The sequence below is a fragment of the Nannobrachium achirus genome (genome assembly GCF_963921795.1).
Source record: "Nannobrachium achirus genome assembly, chromosome: 6".
NCBI lineage: Eukaryota > Metazoa > Chordata > Actinopteri > Myctophiformes > Myctophidae > Nannobrachium > Nannobrachium achirus.
In genome coordinates, this window is record NC_137815.1 from 46602607 (window position 1) to 46626222 (window position 23616).

General features: G+C 43.3%; 1 protein-coding gene across 2 annotated transcripts in view; it reads left to right on the forward strand.

Annotated features, from left to right (window-relative positions):
• Window positions 1–23616, forward strand: part of slc12a5a (solute carrier family 12 member 5a) — a gene marked incomplete at both ends in the record, with an annotated part of 135316 nt that overhangs the window by 47224 nt on the left and 64476 nt on the right. For both annotated transcript variants that reach the window (XM_080727253.1, XM_080727254.1), the window contains 2 exons: window positions 14795–14895; window positions 16781–16918. In XM_080727253.1, the coding sequence (XP_080583379.1) occupies window positions 14795–14895; window positions 16781–16918 (239 nt within the window). The remainder of the gene's footprint in view (window positions 1–14794; window positions 14896–16780; window positions 16919–23616) is intronic.

Consider the following 23616-nt stretch of genomic DNA (forward strand, 5'->3'; position numbering starts at 1 on the left):
TGACGTCATGTTACTTTACCAGGGCATTTATCCAGCTGTATCGCCCAGGGGAAGGAGGTAGGCTACGGGGGTTTAACAGCCAACCGGGAAGGTCAAGCTGAAATGATGGAATGCTTTTACGTTTTTTTAAGAGCACATAATCTTTGGGCGGCGGCATTCGGACCTGTTCCACTCGCTGAGTGTTTGTCAAATAAACACGACTCGGACGCCGTCAGCTACACGCTTGAACGGAGCTTCGATGGAGGAGTTGCATCAGCATTTGTTTTATGAGTCTCTCTCTCTCTCTCTCTCTCTCTCTCTCTCTCTCTCTCTCTCTCTCTCTCTCTCTCTGCTTGTTGGTACTGCTGACTTGCAAATCAACAGAATTTACAGCATAGCTACTAGGTGATTAGTTCGGCCTTCCGGACACTTTCTCGTGCGTCATACCCAGGGTGGGAAACCCCATTCTCTCTTGGGTTTTCAAGGGGATGGTGTCAGTTTTGTGTTTGGGTGAGATTACATTGCAAAATACTGAGTGAGAAATGTAAATTACATTTCTACTCTTGGAATAAATTACCACGCAGGATTTTGTAGTGTACTTTTGATTGTGTTGTATATAATGTCTCAGATCACTGCCAAGCCACTAATTCAGGGGTGACTCTGCCAAAATGTTCCCCGCAGGACTTTAATTCACTCCGTCATCATCATCATCCCCACATTCTGGCATTTAAACAAACTTTAAACAAACCAGCACATCCCCACCCAACGGCCCCTTTATTCTGTTCTCTATCCTCCGTCTCTGTGGGCAGATTTGACACCCATGTCTCCTAGTCAGATAGATACCACACACCCCCAATCCTCCAGGTGGTTGATGGGCTGTCCATTAACTGTCATCCTCCCTGTTGACTTCTGTCACGACTCACCAGGCCAAAGGAGAGGATAGTAGGGAAGAAAAGAAAAGAAAATTAAAAAAAAGAAAAGAAAAGAAAAGAAAAGAAAAGAAAAGAAAAGAAAAGAAAAGGGAAGGGAAGGAGCGTCAATTGGGTATGGCAGGGGTGTGCAGCTGCCATACCCTGGGTCCAGGGGGAAAATAAAAGTTACTTTTAAATATAAATCCATGAATGTCTCTTTGTCTATCTGTGCTAGTTATTAAGTTGTTAAATTACATTAAAATAACTACAAATGCAACATTTAACAAAATGGTCACTTTACAATAACAAGGTATTATAATTATATTCTCCCCATCTTGACAAGATGGTATATTCCCAGGTTCCGTAGGTCAGCTGCACAGGTGCAATGCATTATTGTTAATTGTGGCACGTTTACTAACATGCTAAGTTTAGCTAAAATGTACTTCTTAAAATAAATGTATCATGCCTGTTGCTAAGTAGTGCAACATGACTGGTGAGAGTCATGACTGGTGTCTTGACTGGTGTCTTAAGACACCAGTCATGTTGTCATACCTTAGCTTTTGGAGTGGTGAAAGCACTCCCAATAGACAGGTATGTCCGTGGGTATGTCCGTGGGTGGGTGGGTGGCTGGCCGTGTCCGTAGCCTGGCAATACCTTGAGTGGCCACACACAACACACTAGTTAAAGGAGGGGCGCTGTTTTGTGCAGGCCAGGCACACTCAACACACACACACACATACACGCACGCACTCACGTACGCACTCACGCTGCTCAGATTCACCACTCCACTTCGAACCGAGGTTTGATTTTTTTCTGAACTGACGCCACAAGAGAAGAGAAGAGAAGAGGGGAAGGGAAGAGGTTGTAAGAACGGCAAGAGGACAAGGTGACCTTCCCCTGCCGTCTTGCAGACTAGATTGCTATTTCCCCCCGGCTCACAGATCTGTGTCGGGAGGAGGACCACGTGAGGTCAGTTTGTGGAGGGTGCTCTCAGGTGTTCATTTGCGCCTCCAGTCACACCTGCAGCATTCCATTCCATCAGAGAGGCAGAGAGAGGCAGAGCTGCTGAGATGATAACGCCATCGCCTTTGATCAGTCCTGTGAGAGGATGACCCATCCCCCTTCAATAGGCCTACATTGTGGAAACTGGTGCACTATTTCTCTCTGACCCTCTTCTCATCCTGTCTCTTTCTCTCTCACACACACACATGCACCTCTCTGCCTCTGTCTCCCTTTCGATCTCTCTCTCTCTCTCTCTCTCTCTCTCTCTCTCTTTCTCTCTCTCTCTCTCTCTCTCTCTCTCTTTCTCTCTCTCACTCTCTCTCTCTCTCTCTCTCTCTCCCACTCACTTTATCTACACGTCTGGCCAGGCCAGCTCATTCCTCCCGCCACAGGCTGCTAACCCCTCTTATTGGAGCCCCCTGGTCCCAAAAAAGGTGCCAAGGGTAATAAAAGTGTGATAGCGTTTGGCTCCCCGTCTGGTTCTGGCACCGGTCAGAGCAGCGAGGAGGAAATTATGTTTCCCGGTTAAATTGGTTTCCTGGCAAGTGATAAGTTGGGGTGAGTTTTTAATCCATGACCTCATGAAAAGATGTCACTCTTGCAGCTGCTATCATTTCCCATCTCAGATTGTCTCTGTCTGTCCCTTGTCGCCCTTGTTTCATTATATTCAATGTTCTGCGGTCAAAATTCTTTATTGTTACATCCAATACAAGTATAAGGAAAGGAGAATAGGCTACACTTACTCAATTCCACAATGCAGCAACAGGAAAAAAGAAAATAGCAAGAGAATGCATCAGCTCTGTATTTCTTTCTATCATGGATTCCCACTCGCTTTCTCCTCCACCTATTTTCTCCTCATCCCCCCCCCCCTCCCCCCCCCCCCCCCCCCCTCCCCCCCATCATCTGGCTACTGTTCTCTAAAAAAAAGGTAAAAGATTGCAGGTGTAGAACACCTTTGCTCTGTAAACCAATCATCAAGGACCTCAGCCTCCCCACCAATGGACTGCTCAGTATGTCAGCCTCCCCACCAATGGACTGCTCAGTATGTCAGTAAAGGCTGAAGGCAGCTACCCTTTTACTACCACCCACAGGCCATAAGTCCTTTGACCTTGTGAACTGTGACCCCCACATCCCATCCCCCATACACCCCCACATATACACTACTCCCACGCACTCACACACACTGTACACCATCAGCCCCCTACACACACAATTACACACGTGCACGCATGCACATGCGCACACGTGTGCATGTGCGTGTGTGTGTGTGTGTGTGTGGAGAGAGAGGGAGAGACAGGTGGACAGACATGAGAGACAGAGAGATACAGAGCGAGAGAGATTGAGATGTACTATAGTTTTATTGTATGGCTTATTTGATATCTTATCCGTGACTTGACATATTTTATATTTGATCTCATATCGTCGTTGTCGGGTGGAAACCTTGTATGTCCAAAACCTTCCGTTTTTGTTATTATTTAAAAAACGATCTACAAGCACACAACGCCTCGCATCGCAAGGTGTTGTGTGCTTGTAGATGGGCTATTTTACCTATTTTGTGCGACACTTGTGTATGATGACGCAGGGCTTTAATTTACGGAAAAAAAAAAGGTTTCTGCCCGACAGTGACGATATGCTGTGTTAAAGTAAGCTTGGGAGCAGGTGGTTCACTGCCCCCAGTGACCGCTGCTGTCAAACATGTGACCACTAAAAAGTTGAAAACCCCAACTTGGAACCAATTAGCTACACCTCACCAGCGAAGAATCTCTGCCAACCTCACGCTTTCTTTTCATCTTCCCACTCAGTTCTGTGCCCTACCTGCAGCTGCTTTCCTTTTTTCCCCCATTTGATTCATCTCTTCTTTTCGTCCCTCAAGCCCTGTCAAGCTCTGCAGCGCACCAATTACAGCAGCAGTAGGTAGCTAGCTAAACCCCCCCGCCTCCCCAGACACGGGCAGCCTCCATGCATGCAGGAGGCGTGACACACACGACACAGGGGTCTTCTCCCATAGCTGCTCTACCTAGCCGGCCATCTGGGAGACCCCGATAGCCAAGCTCCACAGGGACGCAGTTTAGCTGATTTTTCATGGCCAGGTTTTTCATACCTGTTCCTGCCTAAACCCGATTGGCTGGCACTTGACAGGTGCTACTAGTTGAACGACGGGGCTCATGTTGAGTGACGAGGTTGTAGCGTTTTGCTTGAAAAGGCTGACATTCTTTCGAGAATTTTGTAAGCGTACTAGTGTGCAGAGAGTTTTTGTGAACGTACTGGCTTTTTGTCATATGAAATCACATGTGGAGTAAAAAAGTCATGCTTTGGAGTAATATTTAAGGAATGTGAAAGGGAATATTATGTATGTTGTACCGCTATTGCCCTTAACATACTTTATGTTTGCAGTATATTGGGCCAATGCTTACGGCCAACTAATCCAGATTATATAAAACATTCCTTACAGTGTGATGGTCTGCCTGCCTGCAGGCTCACAATTTCCTAGTATAGACTTGTGGAAAATCATGTTACTCTTTGTAATCTATGTTCTCATGTCAAATGGGAGAAGATTTTTATCTTGCCATTATTAGAGAGAGAGAGAGAGAGAGAGAGAGAGAGAGAGAGAGAGAAAGAGAGAGATTATTATGGTTATGTGAAAACCATAGTCATTTAAATTCTGAGAACTATGTGGAAAGATACCGCTAGGCTTTTATGAAGAAGAAGAAGAAGAACAACAACAACAACAACAACAACAACAAAAAGGAATTCTTCATCTTATAGCTCAATTATTCTTTATTAGGATCCCCATTAGCTTCCACAAAGTGGTCGCTAGTCTTCCTGGGGTCCACACAAATGTATACAGTAAAAACAGACAATAGTTAAAATTGTCTAAAACAGATCAAATATACTCATTAGCAAAAACAGTGAAGTCGCCCTGCATATAAAACAGAGACAACAATAACCAATAGTCACAAACACAGTGTTTTCACAAAATATACAAAAAAATAAAATAAAATAAGGTACAAAAATAGAAAAACACAACTACATCTATAAAGGACTCATGATTTTTTGTTTATGCAACTAAGGACATGACGCCATGGGCCGCTATGCTTAATGAGAAGGACATTCTCAGCCTTACTTTATATTCTCTTCATCCAGTTTTGTGGTGACTGCCAGTCCCCCCCCCCCCCCCCCCCCAGCAACATCTTCAATAGCACTGCTTTCTCCACACCTGCAATGCCTCCACTAATAAGCCTCTAGGCTGGGCCTAACAAAAGGGGAAGGGAGGGATGGCTGAGCTTTATTTATCTTCTAGACACTGCTTTCAGTATACAAACACCTTCCTCTGCCAGTTGTCATAGAAGGACCAGGAAGGCTTAGCGAGCATGGGAAGGCGGGGATGCCCCGATGTTTTAAAACCGAAATTCGAGCCGATGGGCACAGCCAAGAGGAAATTGCACAGAACGCTGGCCATTCATCATTAGGGATGGAGCTCGTAACCAGAACTCGCTACAAACTCGATAACAAATGTATTGAGTTCCCGGTATCAATAAGCTTTGGGCTTGTCGAGCCTGTTATCGAGCACAGCGTCCCATGACATGATGTCATGTTTAAACAATCAAGACAAGAGAAGATCAAGAGATAAATCTAATCACCCACACTAGCACAAACATGTCTGTCTAAAAGTGTATTGATACCCGCCAACCAGTGCTGCCCGGGGAAACAATGTTATGCTTTTAAATGAAGTCAAAAAAATGTAAAGATGGCGTTGTTCAGAATTTGTCGTCTCACATCTTTCTACAAAATATTAGAAAACGCTCAATAGTGGGCTTGATAAAAGCCCGGCTCAATAAGCAGGATTGATAGGGTGCTCATTATCAATAAACATTAACAAGCCCCATCCCTATTCATCATCAGAAATCAGACAGCGATGCTAATTGCTCACTGAGGCCTTGGTCAACATGCTCGCTGCTCTTATGTCAAATCCTGGGTTAATAGTTTAACTCTGAGAGTGTAAAAATTACTGACCATTTTTACACATAAAAATAATCTGTGTAGGGTATTCCTTCTTCTCCACTTCCTCCAGCCCTTTGCCAAGCCAATGATAGGGCGTCAACACAGGTAGCCAATCAGAACAGAGTGGCGGGGCTTTGGCAGAGTGTTGAGGTGCTGAGGCAGAGAGGAGAGTGTCGAAGGGCTGAGGCAGAGAGGGGACCGCTTGTGTCAAAGCCGTCACCTATGAGGCGAGGCTGCATTAAAATTCATATTGAGCGGGAGAACCGGCCCTGAATACTGATGAGCGCCAGGGATGTTATCCTGCCAATACTAGCGCGGAGAACCGAGCATTGATGCATAGTTGTCACCGCAAGTGTGTTTTCACCATATCAATGTGACAGTGCTGTGCATTGTGGGTAAGCAGTGGAGGGCAAGAGGAAGAGAGGAAGAGGGGGGAGGGAGAAGAGTAAGTGAATGCCTGTTTGTTGCATCTTCGGTGTGGTGGTGACGATGGAGCCGTCTTTGGACAGGGAGGGAGGGAGAAGGAGGCAGAGATAATCTATTTATGTCAGTTTGCGTGGGAAGTGTAGGTATGTAACTGCATGGCGTTTCTATTTTCTCCCTTCGCTGTGCATTGTGATTCCGTGTTTAGGTCCCTGAGATACATGGGGAAAATAACAGATCGAGTGACGTTTAGCTCTTGCTTTGTCGTCTGCTTAAGAATACATGCAACACCTGTCCCGGAACATAAACCCCACCGCCCTTTCATTTACTGTGGGACTGTATAGCAGCACCCGTCATCAGAGTACTTAGTGCAGTGATCTCTTATCATCTTGAGAGAGTTCGTGGATCTCCATATGGGCAAGAGTTTCAAGTTCAACCTTTCCGAAAAGCCGATTGAGAGACAGGCACACAGGCAGGATTCATGGATTTACAGATAGATCTACACATAGCCTCCTACCTGAAGCTGGGTCAATCTCACACACTGCAAAAGATGGAAATGTCAGACCCCCGTGGACTATCCTGGCTGTGCCGGGAGAGACAACTCATTTGGAATTAGAGATTGTCTCCTTTCATCAGTTTTATATCTGACTTTTTTATTTATTTTTATATGGACTTAGCAAAACCTCAGCGAATACCAGCTATCTCTGTAATGTTCCATGCTGACTCTGGCTCCCCTCAACCTTCTTGGGTGGGTTCCAGGTCAATTCGTTTTTCGCTGAATTGAACATGGATAGGAAAGTTTGTAGTGCCTCTCAGTCCCTGGTTTGACCAGAGTTTTAGATTGAGCTGACCCTGAACTGCAACCAATTATGGTAGAGTATGCCAGTGGTTCACAAAGTGGGGGAGGGGGGGGGGGGGGGGGGGGGGGGGGGGGAGTTGGTCCAGGGGGTCCCAAGTAAAATTGGGAACAGTTTTAAGTCCTATTTTATACTTGCTGTAAATGCAATTTCTCAAAAGTTTAGACATTTTCCAGTTTTCCAATGCCCAAAATAGGGACATCAGGTTGAATCTGGTTAAACCCTCTCTACACTGTACTAGGGATCGGACGATAAGCGATATTATCGTTTATCGTTGTAAAAAAAAAAAACACTCACGATAATCGTATCGTGGAGATTTCATTTATCGTGATATCGTCCTCTGTCATGCACAGGGTTCAATTCACCTTTTATTTGCCTAGCTGCATACCCGGTACCACTTGTCTTAAACCCTCTTTTTTCCACTCTATCAAATGTCTTTGCTTGTGAGCTTGTAGATCAGCTATTTTTTGGCAAATGTTCCGTCCCAGGATAATGGATTTTGATTATCGCGATAATATCGTAAATTGCGATTTCTTTTGTCACAATAATAGTGATATGAAATGTTCATATCGTCCCAGCCCTACACTGTACCCTCTACTCCCCCGCTATGTCAGCGAGCAGAGAGAGGGGCGACGAAGAGAGAGAGAGAAACACACCCCATTGGCTTGATTACATTACATGGGTGAGTGTTTTCTTGGGAGTGAGAGACGGAGGGAGGGGAGAGAAGTGAGTCATCTTGTGAACTTACAACCCACATGGTTTTGGACTCGTACCAACTTGTGCTGGCAGGGTTACGCACAGAAATGCCAGAATCCCCCAGTTTGTTTGTCTGTTTGTTTCCATTTGATTAATTCCATTGGAATTCCTGGCTGTTCTGCTGGATACATAATGTGCCCTAGGGCTGATTAGAGCAAGGAAATGGTAACATGAAAACTACTGTAATGCAAGTGAGCAAGGCGTTCCATTTTTGACTTTGACTTTAGCTTTTGTCCCGTTCCTGCAACGGAATTTATGGCGTGCATAAAATATCTAATTGCAATTTGCCAGGATGCACAGTACGAGTCTATAATAATAATAATAATAATAACTAGCCTACAGCCCCCTGCGGGGGCCTGGCCCCTTTGTGTGTGTGCCTGTTAGTCCCCCTTGGTGTGAAGCAGACAGACTGTGATGTTGCTCTCTCTGGAATTGCCCCCGGACTGGGAGTGCGCTGCTTGGTGACGCCCATTTGTGATGTAAATCGCATCACAGGACAAAGCCGCCTACAGGCCAAAATTTGGGAAAATATTTTAAACATTTGGGATTATGAGAAGTAGAGACACATTTGAAGGTGATAAAGTTGATGTTGGGCAAGGTACATGCGTTATTGATTTTTGTATTATGTTTTTTAGACAATTGAACAACTGCTGAACGTGGAGTTACAGACGGACAAACGGACAAACATACACACTATTTTTTGGGGCGATTCTAATTAAGGTTGTGGGATAATCATTTATAGAGCACTTATGAAATAAGTTGCAAAGTGCTCTACATCAAAATCTAATCAAATCAAAGAACAATAAACATGACAATGTATTCCAAAATTGCAGTGTGAATCAAAAGTACATTTTCAACATCTAAATTATGGAAAGGCATTTTCTTGTGTCTTTCCATAATTTGACCCCAGCCATTGCATACACACGTGCAACAACATTACGTGTAGTTAACACTCTTAACTACACGTAAAAACGCACGTCCGCCCGTGTGCACGCGTACACACACCACACACACACACACACACACACACACATATACACACACACACACACACGTATGCATACATATATTACACACTAACGGACAAGTTGTCTCAGCCTATTATTGATCACCACCACCTCAGAGACGATCAATAAAACAAAGTCAAATAGTTTCAGCAAGCACTACTCTGTGCAAAGATCGGTTTGAAAACTCTGAATTGCCCCAGTGAGTCTCCAATCACATAATGTATGTAGAGCCTTTTCACAGCAGCCCTTTTGACAGATAAAAACAGATAGGTAATAAGGTAATAACATGTTTAATTTAGGATACTGTGTGCCAGCATGGACAGCTACCATACAAAACATTTTTTCCCTCATTTCTGTTCATCCCTGTACCAATCTGTGACTTACCCCTTTACTACCAGATGAGCCCCTAGTGTCCCTATTATGTGCATAATGGGTTTACATTTGGAGAAAATAGGCTAACATTCGTCGAAAATAGGCAATCTGCAAGCTCACAACATGTCGCAGTGTGGTGCATTGTGAGCTTGTAGATCGTCTAATTATGAAGAAGAGGTTATTATTTGATGTAGAGGGGGAAAAATTTGTGAAGTATAGCCACTGTGAACATAACATAACGGGTTTTAAGTGGTTAAGATGAGCTAAGATCTAATATTTGGCCTAATGACACTACAATCAACTGCAATGCTTTACCCCCTCTGTAGCACTATAAATATAGAGCTGCAATATAGTGTCGTACTCGTATACGGGATAACAATGTGATTAACTGTACTGCTCTTCTGGGCAACAAAGCTGGCAGTGGCCCATAATCTATATGTCTTATCTTTGCCACTGAAATAGATTTAGCCTCACACTCCCCCCCCCCCCATCCCAGCACCCTGCTGAGTTGATAACAAGATGTGTGTCAGGTGAAGGTGACACCGAATTGGCAGCGGGAGTGTGTGTGTGTTTAAGCATGGTTACTGTTAAGTGCACGCCTCTATTTGTGTGTGGACACACGTGCCCGGTTTAGATTGTGTGTGTGTGTGTCGTCTCTTCCCCCTTGCCGCTATACCCCCTCAGGCTACATGAAGGGCCCCCTGCCAGCGCGCTGACATTTCTCAAAGTGGTTTCATGCGGCAGACACCTTGTCTAACCATTAATAACACATGATGAAAAGTCACTCCAATGCACCCGCCAACTACTTAGCACCGGAAGGACATCACCAATATGGATTTTACTTAAATTTTCAATCTGCGGTTGTCTTTCCTATGTCACACTCACAGGAGACTGTGAACATAACATGTCACACTGCAGCAGAAACCCTGACAGTATTTCACTATTTATCCCTTGGCCAATACGTTTCTCAGAGTGCTCACAGTCCTTACAGTGTATTTGAAACTCGCATGCAATTCTCAAATCGCAGATTTCACAATACAATTGCAAATGTGTTTTTAAGTGTGTTGTAATTACAAGGCACCCTAATGTGCATCTTATAATTTGTATTATAAGCTGCACCTTTGTGGGTCACGGACCATTTTTTATGGGTCACGACTCAAGTCAAAATCCCTTTTTCTTTTCCTACATAAAAATCATCATCAATCATCATAAATGAAAGTGTATAATGGAACCAAATGGCCCCGTAAGGGTCCATTTGGTTCCATTTTACACTTTCAAGAGTTAAGGATCTATAAAAGGGCCCATTTGGTTACCAACTCTCCATCATTTAGCTGGGGACCACCTGGAACTCCCTCAAGGACCACTGGTTGAGAACCACTGATTTAGATGGTCACATGATTGTGTGCCCTGAAGCATTGGATCTTGACCATAGATAGCCAAGAGTGCCATTATACTATTCCTTCCATTGTTGGATGGATACGATAAGACTGAAGGAGGGTGAGCTGCCTGGGGGGCGCAGTCGCAGCAAACACTCTTTGAGGGCTCCTGTCAATTATATGAAAGGGAGAATTTATCATTCCTTCGATGATGAAGTTTTAATTACTACGAGTATCAGGAGAAATGGACCGTAGCAAGATAAGTGATGGGATAGAAGAGTCATCTTTTAGGGCATTAGCCCTTCAGACATAGAAGAGTGTGTGTGTGTGCGCGCGTGTGTGCTGTGCGTGTGTGTGTGCGTGTGTGTGTGTGTGTGTGTGTGTGTGTGTGTGTGTGTGTGTGTGTGTGTGTGTGTGTGTGTGTGTGTGTGGTGTCTGTGTGTGTGTGTGTGTGTGTGTGTGTGTGTGTGTGTGTGTGTGTGTGTGTGTGTGTGTGTGTGTGTGTGTGTGTGTGTGTGTGTGTGTGTGTGTGTGAAGGGACACGTTCTGTAGAACAGTGGTGGAAAAAGTACTCACATTTTGTACTTAAGTAAAAGTATCAATACTGCAATGTAGATGTACTCCGTTACAAGTAAAAGTCTGGAATTCAAACTGTACTTGAGTAAAATTACGAAAGTATTGGCATCAAAATGTACTTAAAGTACCAAAAGTAAAAGTACAAAATAGTTTGAAAAAGCCAAGGTATAGAATAGGGCTAAAGTGCATTAATGTATCTTTAATAATATAATAATTTATATGTGCAAAGTAACTAGTAACTAAAGTTTTCAAATAATTGAAGTGGAGTAAAAGTACAATATTTGGATCCGAGATGTAGTGGAGTAGAAGTAAAAGTACTGAAAACTGGAAATACTTAAATAAAGTACAAATACCTCAAAACTGTACTTAAATACAGTACTTAAGTAAATGTACTTAGTTACTTTACACCACTGCTGTAGAAGGGAGCAAGTGTCTGCATGAGAGAAAGGGGGCGTGTAAGTCAGTGTGCGTCTTTGTGGGACCTACAGGAGTACATGTGTTTCAGTGCACATGTGTCACTCACTACATCACTTCTTTCAGTCGCCATACATAAGTAATCCGCTGTATGTTCGCTGTGTTTGTAGATGCTTATCTCAATGCTGTGGTCTAAAACCTGTGTGGCTGTAGCCTCCAGAGACGTGTGCAGCACTCATGTATCCTAGCAGGCACATCATGGATCCTGCTTCCATGGCCTGAAAGGGTAAAAATAGCTGAAAAGAAAAAAGAAGCGTGCTCTGAAAACCCACTATGTGGTGACTTGTAAGTGGCTGTAACTCTTGTTTTAACCAGGGCATACGTTTTAGCCCAGCAGGTCGAAGTGAGCTGAACCTTAAGTGATGCAGTCCTCTAGTTCTTTTTTTTTTTGCAGTCATTCCTCTCCCTCTCTCTCCCTCTCTCCCTTCCTCTTGTCCTCTCTCCTTCCCTAACCCTCCCTTTCCCATTTCGGGCTGTAGCTACCTCATCGCATTTGTCCGTGCCCATATCTCTCACCCTGTCACAATCCTCCCTCGCCTCATCTATCTGTGCCCGTCTCCATCGTCCCATTCATTCATTCTCTCTCCTCCGATCTCTTTCTATTAACTTCTCATCCTCCGCCACCTCTCTCTCTCTCTCCTGCTCTCTCTCTCAGTTCACATCTCACCCTTATGGGTCCATTTGGGTCCTTTTTTACACTCGGATTTTACTGTGCGTCGTCCTCTTGCTGTCAGTAGGGCAGTCTCTCCAGGGACATGCTGGGCCCCTGATTCAGCCCGGGAAAAAGAGTTGGAGAGGTCCTCATTGCACGCTATAGAGAGATCTCTCTCTATAGCGCTGCTGCTACTCAAAGATTTGCCATTTCAGATCATGACAAGTGACAAGCCAGTGGGCCAATTACATGAGTTATATTTCGTCATTGTCGGGTGGAAACCTTGTATGTCCAAAACCATTTTAAAAATGATTTAAACTAGTGAAAACAGCCGATCTACAAGCACACAACACCTCGCACCGCGAGGCGTTGTGTGCTTGTAGATCTGCTGTTTTCACTACTTTTGTGTGACAGCCACAATTGTACGATGAAGCAGGGCTTTGCTTTTCGAAAAAATGTACAAATTTGAAACTTGGAGATACAAGGTTTTCTGCCCGACAGTGAAGATTTACTTTGTTGGCCGCCCCCAGCCCCCAGAATGGAACGAAGGCAGACGTTTTATTTTAATTTTTTTCCTAATGGCAGGCCTGGACCAGCCGGGAATCAACCGGACGGTCGGGAGTTGTCTCGCTTTTCCCAATGGCCAGCACGTCCCTGAGTCTCTCTGTGGTGGTAGTCTAGTGTGGTGCAGGCAGTCAGCGATGCCCTAGCGTGGCACATGGCTGCGGCAGTGTAGCTATAAATAACTTGGGTCTTGCGGTGCTCAGTCCAAGACATGACCTACGGGGCCAGAGGGACAGCAATCTGCCGTCTACCTGAAGCAACGCTCGAGGCGTTGGGGGGGCAGGGAGGGACACACAAACAAGCCAGCTAAGGAGGAAGCGATGCTCTGTAAGATGTTTATCTGTTGCTGAACCGTCTCCACCAAGAGAAATTCCTGAAGTATACAGTATATTTTCACTTTCCGCAAAAATGCAGGAAGTTTTGGGTTGCATTTGCCTATGTCGTAGGGATGTCACCGAATAATCGATTTTCGAATAATCGATCGATTAATCAATATTCGATTTTAATATTTCATAATCGAAAATCGAAAAAATATTATTATTATTTTTTTTTTCGTTTTCTTTTCTTTTTTCTTTTTTTTTAATACTATTTTTTGGCTTAGTTAGTTAGTTTCAACCAAAATATAGGCTAACAATAGTATTAATGATAATAGTAAATGGCCATTGATTTATTATTCACACCAGCACCAACTGTAAACTGTGTAGAGTGAAGGAGCACAGCAGAGTGGCTGCCTGCTACACACTCCCCTCCCCCCCTGTCTCAGACACAGGTGTGATTGATTCAGGCTTGATTGTTTGGTACTTGGTGGCCATCATCAAAGAAAAGGGAAAACAGCGTCCTCTGTATTGTAAGCATCACAGAATCTGTTCTTGAGAGATTAGGTGAACAGTACACTGACACACTAAAAAGAAAGATGAAGAGTAGTAGTTAGGTTACCAATTACCTGAAGAGCCATGTTGTACATATGTAAATGTGCATTGAAATCCAGTAAAAAAAAAACGAAAAACAGAAGAAAGAAAAACGTTTATTCTTTTTTATTTTTTTATTTTTTTTTAATAAAAAAATTATAATAATTAATTATCGATTTTCGAATAATATTCGATTATTGCTATAGAATAATCGATTTTGATAAAGGTCCTTTTTTGACATCCCTACGATGCAATATAGATCGGCTAGTCTCGGCCATCGTATGAGTATGATGAGTATAAATCAGGCTTTACTAAGCAACATGCATGAGCCCGTGATGAGCCATGTTTGGTACTACGATCCGCCGGGTCCCAGAATGATCCACCACAAGAGAATCTCACTTGCATAAAACAAGGTTTAACTTACTTTCACATGTGAAATCTGTCTAAGCCATCGTGCTTGGTCAGTCAATGGACTAGCCATTGCTATTTGCTTCAAAGGTCAAAATGAATTATAGACAATACCAGACAATAGATTGAAGTCCGATGAGAGGCACAGTTGAAACTGTGAACAGATGATCTCTGTTACCTAAATAACATCATTTGTTTTCTTGGCAAAATGGAATAATTCATCATTTAATTGTTAAACACTGATATATTGAAAAAAGAAAGGTGTTTTTGTTTTAGTTTTTTTTTGCAAGAAAAGTGAAATATATACTGTAGTTATCGGTTGATATCAGAAATCGGAAATTAAGAGGCAATATCGTCAAAAAAGGCCACAATATTGGACATCCATAATGAAGACCAAAATAATTTCCCTGAGGATGGAATCAGGGATCTACAGTATACTGAACACGTTGTCTGTCTCTCTCTCTCTCTCTCTCTCTCTCTCTCTCTCTCTCTCTCTCTCTCTCTCTCTCTCTCTCTGTGTCCTCCAGGTGACAATAACCCCAAGGAAAGCAGCCCGTTCATCAACAGCAGTGATGCTGCTGCAGAGAAGAGCCAGCAGTATGATGGCAAGCACATGGCCTTGTTTGAGGTACAGTGCAGCTTATCCACTTAAACTATATATGACCAGTGTTGTAGATCTGCTGTGAAAACAGCAGATCTACAAGCTCACAACGCGTTGCTTCGCGTTGTGAGCTTGTAGATTTTCACTTTTTCTTAAACATTTGTGTTCTAATGTATGGAATTTCTTAAAATTGTCTTTGATTTCTTCATGAAATTACTGAAAGATCATTGAATTTTGTTTTTAAAAACATGAAGAAATAGCCACAAATGGATCCCGACCCACTGTTTGGGAATCATTAGCCCGACCCCCCCCCCCCCCCCCCCACACACACACACACACACACACATACACACACGTACACGCACTCGTACCCACGCACTCACACACACAAGTTTGCTCATCATGCATACATTTATGTGCGACGATGCACTTTGCTGATTGATAAGAAGCAGATTTCATGTAACACACATACCGGATATACAAACACGTACGCGTGCGCGCACACACACACACACACACACACACACACACACAGACACGCATACACATACACACTCACTCACACGCACGCACGCACGCACGCACGCACGCACGCACGCACGCACGCACGCACGCACGCACGCACGCACGCACGCACGCACACACACACACACACACACACACACACACACACACACACACACACACACACCACACACACACACACACACACACACACACACACACACACACTTGCGATTCAGTGATTGAATGGGGGTTCTGACATCGATTAATGAGGGTAATTACTGTGTGAAGGGCAAAGGGGATCTTGGGGTTAATACAAGCAATCTAATACTGACAACAGGAAAGGACTTGCCATTTACCTTAGCCCAGAGCAGTTGTATTAACACTCTATCCTTCCTGTTTACACCAAAGAAAGAAAAACAAAGTTACTACACAAATAATAATTCTTCCTTGTGTGGTTTCACGTCAGGACAGTGCACAAACACAATACCAGTGCATAAGCTGCCTACCATACTTGAAAAGTTTATTTCTAGTGACCGAAGACTCAATTTGTACTCTTTTTAATATAATGATGAACATCCTGCTAACTGGGTGCACTGACCATGTTATGGAGGAGTGGATTTGGCTTACTGCCTTTGCATGGCGTTCCTGTTTGTATGATGATTTGTTATGTGGGAAAGAAAATCTTAACCGGATTACGTCTGGCAAAAATAGGCAAACATTTGTCGGAAATGTTTTTAAAATAAAAAAGTGCATTTACTCATGTACTGTAATTAAGAGGAACTTTTAGGTCCTTTTACTTTATTTGAGTGTTTCCATTTTTTCCAATACTTTATAGTTCAACTGTACGTCATCTCTCATAGGCAAATATTGTACTTAATTTTACTCCACTACAATTATTTGAAAACTTTAGTTTCAAGTTTCTTTATATTATTATTAAAAAGCATACAGTACATTGATTAATTTTATACTTTGTCTATTAGAATTATAATGAGTAGATCTGTTAACACTGCGGTACAGTTCCTTTTAGTAAAAAACGTATTGCACCACCACTGGGAGTACACCCAGTACAGGGTGGCAGTGGCTCAGAGGTAGAATGGCCGTCTTAGAACACAGAGGGTTTCCAGTTCGATCCCGGGCTCCCCCAGCGTTAGTGTCGAAGAGTCCTTGAGCAAGACTATGAACCCCTAGTTAGTTACTCCCGATGAGCAGGTTGGTGCCTTGCATGATTTCCTCCGCCATCGGTGTATGAATGTGTGTGTGTGTGTGTGTGTGTGTGTGTGTGTGTGTGTGTGTGTGAACGTGAATAGGTGAATGTAATGCACAATCTCTGTAAAGCGCCTTGGATAAAGGTGCTATATAAATTACACCAGTTGTTGACTGTGCGTGTTTGCCTGTGCCCGTGCAGGAGGAGATGGACAACAGTCCCATGGTGTCATCCGTGCTCAGCAGCCTGGCCAATTACTCCAACCTGACCCAAGGCAGCAAGGAGCATGAAGAGGCCGAGAACAACGAGGCAGAGTCGTCACGCAAGAAACCTGTCAAGGTATGATGCTGCTAACGCTTATAGCATGGGTCCTCAAAGGACCCCAAAACTCTGAGAGTGTACTCTCAGAGTTACACATCTGTAACTCTTGACAGTTTGGAGTTGGAAACCCTTAAGGAACCCTGTGGACCCCACTTAAAAAATCACATCATAATCATCACATCATTAAAGGCTCTGACATCACGTACGCCACATGAGTCAACAAAAAATGCCATGGTTACGTATTGAATGTCATCAGTATGACGTGTTCTGATGTTCATATATGGGCTTAAATGGACATAGGCAAACATATGGCCTGTGTCCATATACAGTATGACAACAGGTATAATGGGGTTTGCCCGAAGGGCGGCCGAGCTTCTAGTTGTTATAATGATCATTAGACTCAGAGCATCCCTGAATCCCTCCCCAGTCAGAGTTCAGAGTTTTAATGTAATGTAGTAGGCTATTATGTGCAGGATGTAATTAGCTGTAAATTAGGTGACCACGTTTCAAAAGATATTTGATTTTAAAATAAAAATCCTCTCTCACTTCTGCCAGTGTGCCAGTGATCACCCTCCCCTGTGCCAAAGGTTGCCTACCCCTGCTGTATAGTAATACTGTTTCTTATTGTAATGATGATGCTAATGAATGCCAATACATTATACAAAGCATACGACACTAAACAATAAACAAAAGATGTGGGGATGTTGATGAGAGAAACTGTCATAATCTGGATGTTTCCAATATGCACTCCTACTTCAAATTAGGGCTGTTAATTATTGATCTGTGATTAAAGTATTTAGAAATAATAGTTGACTGCCCTACTTCACATGTATTCTTTTAAATATTTAAAGTCTCATATGCAGAAAGGCTCCCTAGTATAGCGGTTATAGCATAAACCTTCAATGCAGGAGGTTGTGGGCTCAAACCCTGCTTGTGGTCAATGCCAGCAAGGCCATGCGGTTGCAATGGGTTCCTAACACCAAATCAAATGAGTTAAGATCTGAGCCAAGTCTCCTCACTCTCCTGTAGCAGGCGCGTCTGGACAGGAGTCTACGGACGTAAGAACAGATGATGACGATGATGATGATGAAAGTCTTATATGCAGTAATAATAAGTAATAATACATACGCCTTCCGACGTCGGAAATCTCCCGGTGTGGAAAGGCTTCCTGAACTCGGACTCAGAGAGTCAGGACATTTCTCCAAAGCTCGGAATGACGTCATCTCCCCTTCCCTAAGAAAAGTTAAGGTGGTTGGCAACCAGGAGTAGCCGCTACGGACCACACTTAAGTTGGAAATTCCCCCATATGAAGTTCATCATTGTGTACAGAATGGTGGTTAGCAGAGCCAGTTTTCAATTCAGCATTGATTGGCTGCTCACAGCTGACAGCTTCTGTATGAGCTTTGGCCCCACCTTTCTCCCCAGAAATCTAATCAGGAGATGCCTTATGGGGAGAACTCAGTGAAAGGTTTTGACTCATAACCTCTTCTTCTGTGATGACTCACCCAGTTCTCATATCCCCTCATTGTGCTGCTCTACAGGTTAGGTTTTCTTAACCGAAAGAAAGAAAGAAAGAAAGAAAGAAAGAAAGAAAGAAAGAAATCATAACTAAACAAAACGTATATACTGTTCATGTATTCCTTGAACAGCATACAGCATACACCAACAGACCAACATGGAACAAAACCGAATAGAATACTGTAGAATACAACACGTTGGAAAGCAACTACAGAATGCTATAGAAGCCCATGATGCGTTTATCCTCCCATGATCCCAGCATACCCTGCTGTCCCAGGCATGAGGTGTGTGGTGGTCTCGCCATCCCTGGGAGCAGGTCTAATTTCCAAGTGTCTCCCCAGCCCTTCAATACTTTAATTATTCTACACGCTACAGCAAGCAGCTGCTTCTCCAATCAGCAGGCCATTCCACAGCCAATCTCCCCATCACCAAGAGAGGCTTTTCATTAAGGCAGCCTGTGGCATTTTATCGCCTTGACAGCGTACCCCCCCTTTCCCCCCGATCGCTGTCTCTCTCTCTGTCTCCCTTCTTTCTTTCCTCGCTTTACTGCAGTAGTCGATCTCCATCTCTGTCTCCCTGCCCCGCCCCTCTCTATGTCTCCTCTCACCTCCACTCTCTTTGTCTACCTTATTTCTCTCCTCACGTTACTGCAGCGAGACCATCACTGTCTCTACGTCTCTGCCAAACTGTCTCTTTCTCTCTCCCTCTCTCTATGTCTGTCTCTCCCTCCCTGCTTCTTTCCCTTCTCCTTCTTCGTCAGTTCACTGAGCATGTGGCAGCAAAGGGGAGCAGGGGTTTCTTTGTCACCGCGTGAAAGCCAAGATTATAGATTTTGTCAGCCTGTCACATGGGTGAGCGGTGCAGAGGTCACCCAGGTTATGATGAGAGCAGTCACACGTAATCTGAAAACCATTCTCCTCCTTTACACAGCTGCAGTGATTAATGACACTCTTAGGGAAATGATAGATGCTGACTTTTACCAGTTTACAATTATTTGTGATATGCTTTGGATTGTAGTTTTCGCATTAGATTTTATTTAATGTAATATAGCCTATCTCTGCTGTCTGGCCAAAACCTTCAAAATGTTCATTTTTCAGAAAATGTAAAAACATCCACCAGAGTTAGGAGGTTTTGGTCGAAGCGCTTTTTACTACTTTTATTTTTTTTGTTTTACCAACACACAGACGTAAAGGGTGTTCAATAGCACTGATTTATGAAGGGAAAAAAATGAAAGATTTAGTTAGCTGGTTTCGGCCAGACAGCGACGATGATTCATACAGTATAGGCCTATATCCTTTTCAACACAAAACACAATTCTTGAAATTCCCAGTAGTATACATCATTTTCTTTTCCCCCTTTTTTGTAGTTACAATAACAGTACTACTTCCATTTGAACCATTGATCTGCTTTTTGTAGCACTTAAGACATTCAATCATATTTTTATTCAAGTCATTTCCATTCAAGACATTTTTCATTATGTCATTAACGCTAGAGAACAGACAGCGATTCTGGACTCTTTCTATTAAATGAAGATTCCAGTATCATTAAATGATAATGAGCCAAAATGGAACCCTCCCAAAGCCGGGTTCATCAGGACCCACACAATGAAATGCTAAGATCCCACCACACCAGACCAGACAATCAATTAATTAGGATGGTGAAAGAAAATAAAAGTGATTGGGTCCTTATTCTTTATTTCTAGTCAGCTGGTCTTTTACATTTTAATTTTTTTTCTAAAGCCTGATTTATTCAAAAATGTATGCAAAGATATTTTGTGAGAGCTTGTAGATCAACTATTTTTGTCCCCCATCATTATGTGACAGAGTATAAATTAAACATTATAAGTAATTTGGTAAATATGTACTTTTACTCAGGCCCGAGTGGCACTTAGTTCAGCAGCATTTCCACTTAACAGGATAACATACCCAGGATAACATACCCAGTAAGTACTAGACTATATCCTCCCCTGCATTTTATGGCTTAATGTTCCCTTGCGCTAATGTTGTTTCCCTTCCAGGCCATTGTGTTTTATAGCACCTCCTCAATCACACACATGCGTGCGCATACACACGCTTACACACACACACTTACACAGACACACGTACGCGCACACACACTTGCGACACACGCGATTCTACACTCTCACGTTAGCTGGGTGCACCTCATCAGTATGCTCATCAGAACCCTCCTGAAGGTTGTACCTTGATTAATGACGATCCATGTTGTATATTACTGCCATGGGCGTGCAGTTGACAGAGTTCATATAGTGGACCTAAGTAGAGATTTCACAGCTCACATATTGTCCACTTAGCCAGCGGGCAGCGGCGCCAGGCTCCAGACTTCTAAAGTAAAAGTAGCAATACCACAATATAGAAGTACTATTGATATGCAAGTAGCCTAAAATGCCTGTATTAAAAATGTGACTTGATTATAAAGTAGCCTACAAAGGTTTTGGCATCAATATACTTCAAGTGCTGAAATAAGCGTGCATTATGAAAATGAACAGTTGTAGTGGAGTAGAAGAAAAATTGAAATTATCTGAAACTGTCACCTATACAGTAAGTAAATGTACTAAGTTACTTTCCACCACTACCTTACATCAGAGCTCTCTCCAGGTCACAGCACTTACTGTATCCGTACAATATGGTGGATGAATAGATGCAGTAGATAGGCTTGGTGAAGTCTTTTAGCCTAGAATATTCTAGTAACATATACAGTACAGAATACTATACTGTCTATTTGGAGGTGCAGTATAGAGTATGGAGCATCCAACACATTTGGTCTCCCATCAGTCATTCTCCGACGGATACACACACGCACGCACGCACGCGCACGCACGCACGCACGCACGCACGCACGCACGCACGCACGCACGCACACACACACACACACACACACACACACACACACACACACACACACACACACACACACACACACACACGCTGACACACACACACACACACACACACACACACACACACACACACACACACACACACACACACACACACACACACACACGCTGACACACAAAGGCTTGACCGTGGAGTGACTGCTCTATCCACAGTGGAGCGGTGAGGCAGGCTGATGCTTTGGCCAGCATCTCCTCTCGCTTTCTGTGTCGATTTAATAATTCAGTACACCTGAGCAGAAACACATTGTGCCATATCAGCTGCTGTTTGGCCAGCAGAGCGTGGTGATGGCATTACAAGCTCCCTGCTCCTCCTCACTCCCTCATCAGCTGTTATAGTCCTGTCCTCCCTTCTCCTCCTCCTCCTCCTCACACCTACCGGTAGCTGTCTCTCCTGTCCTGCGTCTATCTGTTCTGCATCTAGCCTAAGGCAAGACCCAAATTCAGAGTGAACATTTTTAACTCAAATATTTGTGCAGGGACCCCCAGAAGCAAAGATTTTAGTTGAAAATGTTCACTCTAAAGGGCTTTGCAGCAAACAGGCGCGATTTTCAACAATTGCGTTTTTTTCCGTTTGCTGCAGGTTTAAAACGCATTGGATTTGGTGTGCAATGCTGTGCGGAATCAGCACTGCAGATCCAAAAAGGAGTCATAAAAGGAGTGATGAGTTTTTACCGAATCTAACTGGGTTCCATCGGGAAAAAACGCACTGCCGCAGCCACCTGCCGCATGGCAAATTCAGAGCCGGTGTGCATGAGGTCATAGAGAATCATTGCTTTCTTTAAAAAAAAAAAAATCAGTTTTTTTCCGTGCGAAAAAAAAAAACACGTCTGTGTGCAAAGCCCTTAACACATCGGGTGCCCACGTGGTGTCTACGCGTCAATCTCTTTGATCTTTACGAGTGCCCAACGACGCGTTTGACGCGTTGTACAGTAAACTATACTGTACTGTAGCTACTGCACTTGGCTACCGCGGTGATGAAACAACTCCATTTCCCAACATGCAGCGCGCAATTACGTCACCCGGACGTGCTGTGTGGCTCGTTGACTTCCTGTTTATCGGCTGCACAAAAGTGCTGTTTTCTCCGGATTCCCTTCCTTTTTTCATTTTTTTCTCAAAACGGCAGCCTCTTCTACATGCCGTAACACAAACACTGTGGCTTAGAAATGATAAAAAACGGTCCTGACTGAAAGAAAAGATTTTCGCGAAATAAACAGGACATACTCGGATTACATTTACTCGGATTACTTTTCTCGCCAGTACTCTCGCCGGTAGGTAAAATGACGCGTTGCCATGGGCACCAGCAAATTAGACGTCAGAGATCACGTGGGCATCCGATGTGTTAAATGTGGGTCTTGCCTTAAGCTAGATGCAGAATAGATACACGCATCTCTCCTCTGTGGTAAAGCTCACGACAGAGGCAGTGGTGGAAAAACTACTCAATGTTTTTTTACTTAAGTAAAAGTATCAATGCTTCAATGTAGAAACACTGTTAGGGTGCCCACACACCAAAATACCTAGAGTGGAATCCGCCAATGCATTTCAATGAGAATGGAGCGGTTTCATGCCAGTTGAGGATTTCTGCAAAAAACGCTCTTTTATTCTCATTGAAATGCATTGGCGGATTCCACTCTAGGTATTTTGGTGTGTGGGCACCCTTACAATAAAAATCAGGAATTCCACATTAACTTGAGTAAAAAATACAAAAGTAGTGGTATCAAAATGTACTTATATACAAAAGTAAAAGTTGTCATTATGTAGAATGCCCCATTTCACAAGTTTTCAAATATACAAAAATCGTTTGAAAATAGCCGATCTACAAACTTTTCCAAGTTTCTAAATAATTGTAGTGGAGTAAAAGTACAATAATTGCCTCTGAGATGAAGTGGAGTAGAAGTAAAAGTACATAAAATCAGAAATACTCCAGTAAAGTAAAAAAAAGACCTCAGAATTATTAAGAATTGTTAAGAATAGTATTGAGTAAATGTTACTTTACACCACTGCCTTGCTGTGGTAATAAGAACATGGCCTGGATTCATCAACCACGGGCCTCATATCCTCTATCCCAGTGGCTCCCAAACGTTTTCATGTCAAGGTCATGTATTCTATCATGGTCTGTCATAATTAAAGAGGTGGTGCCATAGTGTTGTAGTTTTTTCTGTTTTGTATGTGTCTATGACGTTAACATTACTCTAATAGACCCCCTTGTGTGGTTATAATTTGCAAATATGTCTTCCCTCACGCATGGTTGTAGAGACCAAGCCTGACCGTCATGTTCCCGTGA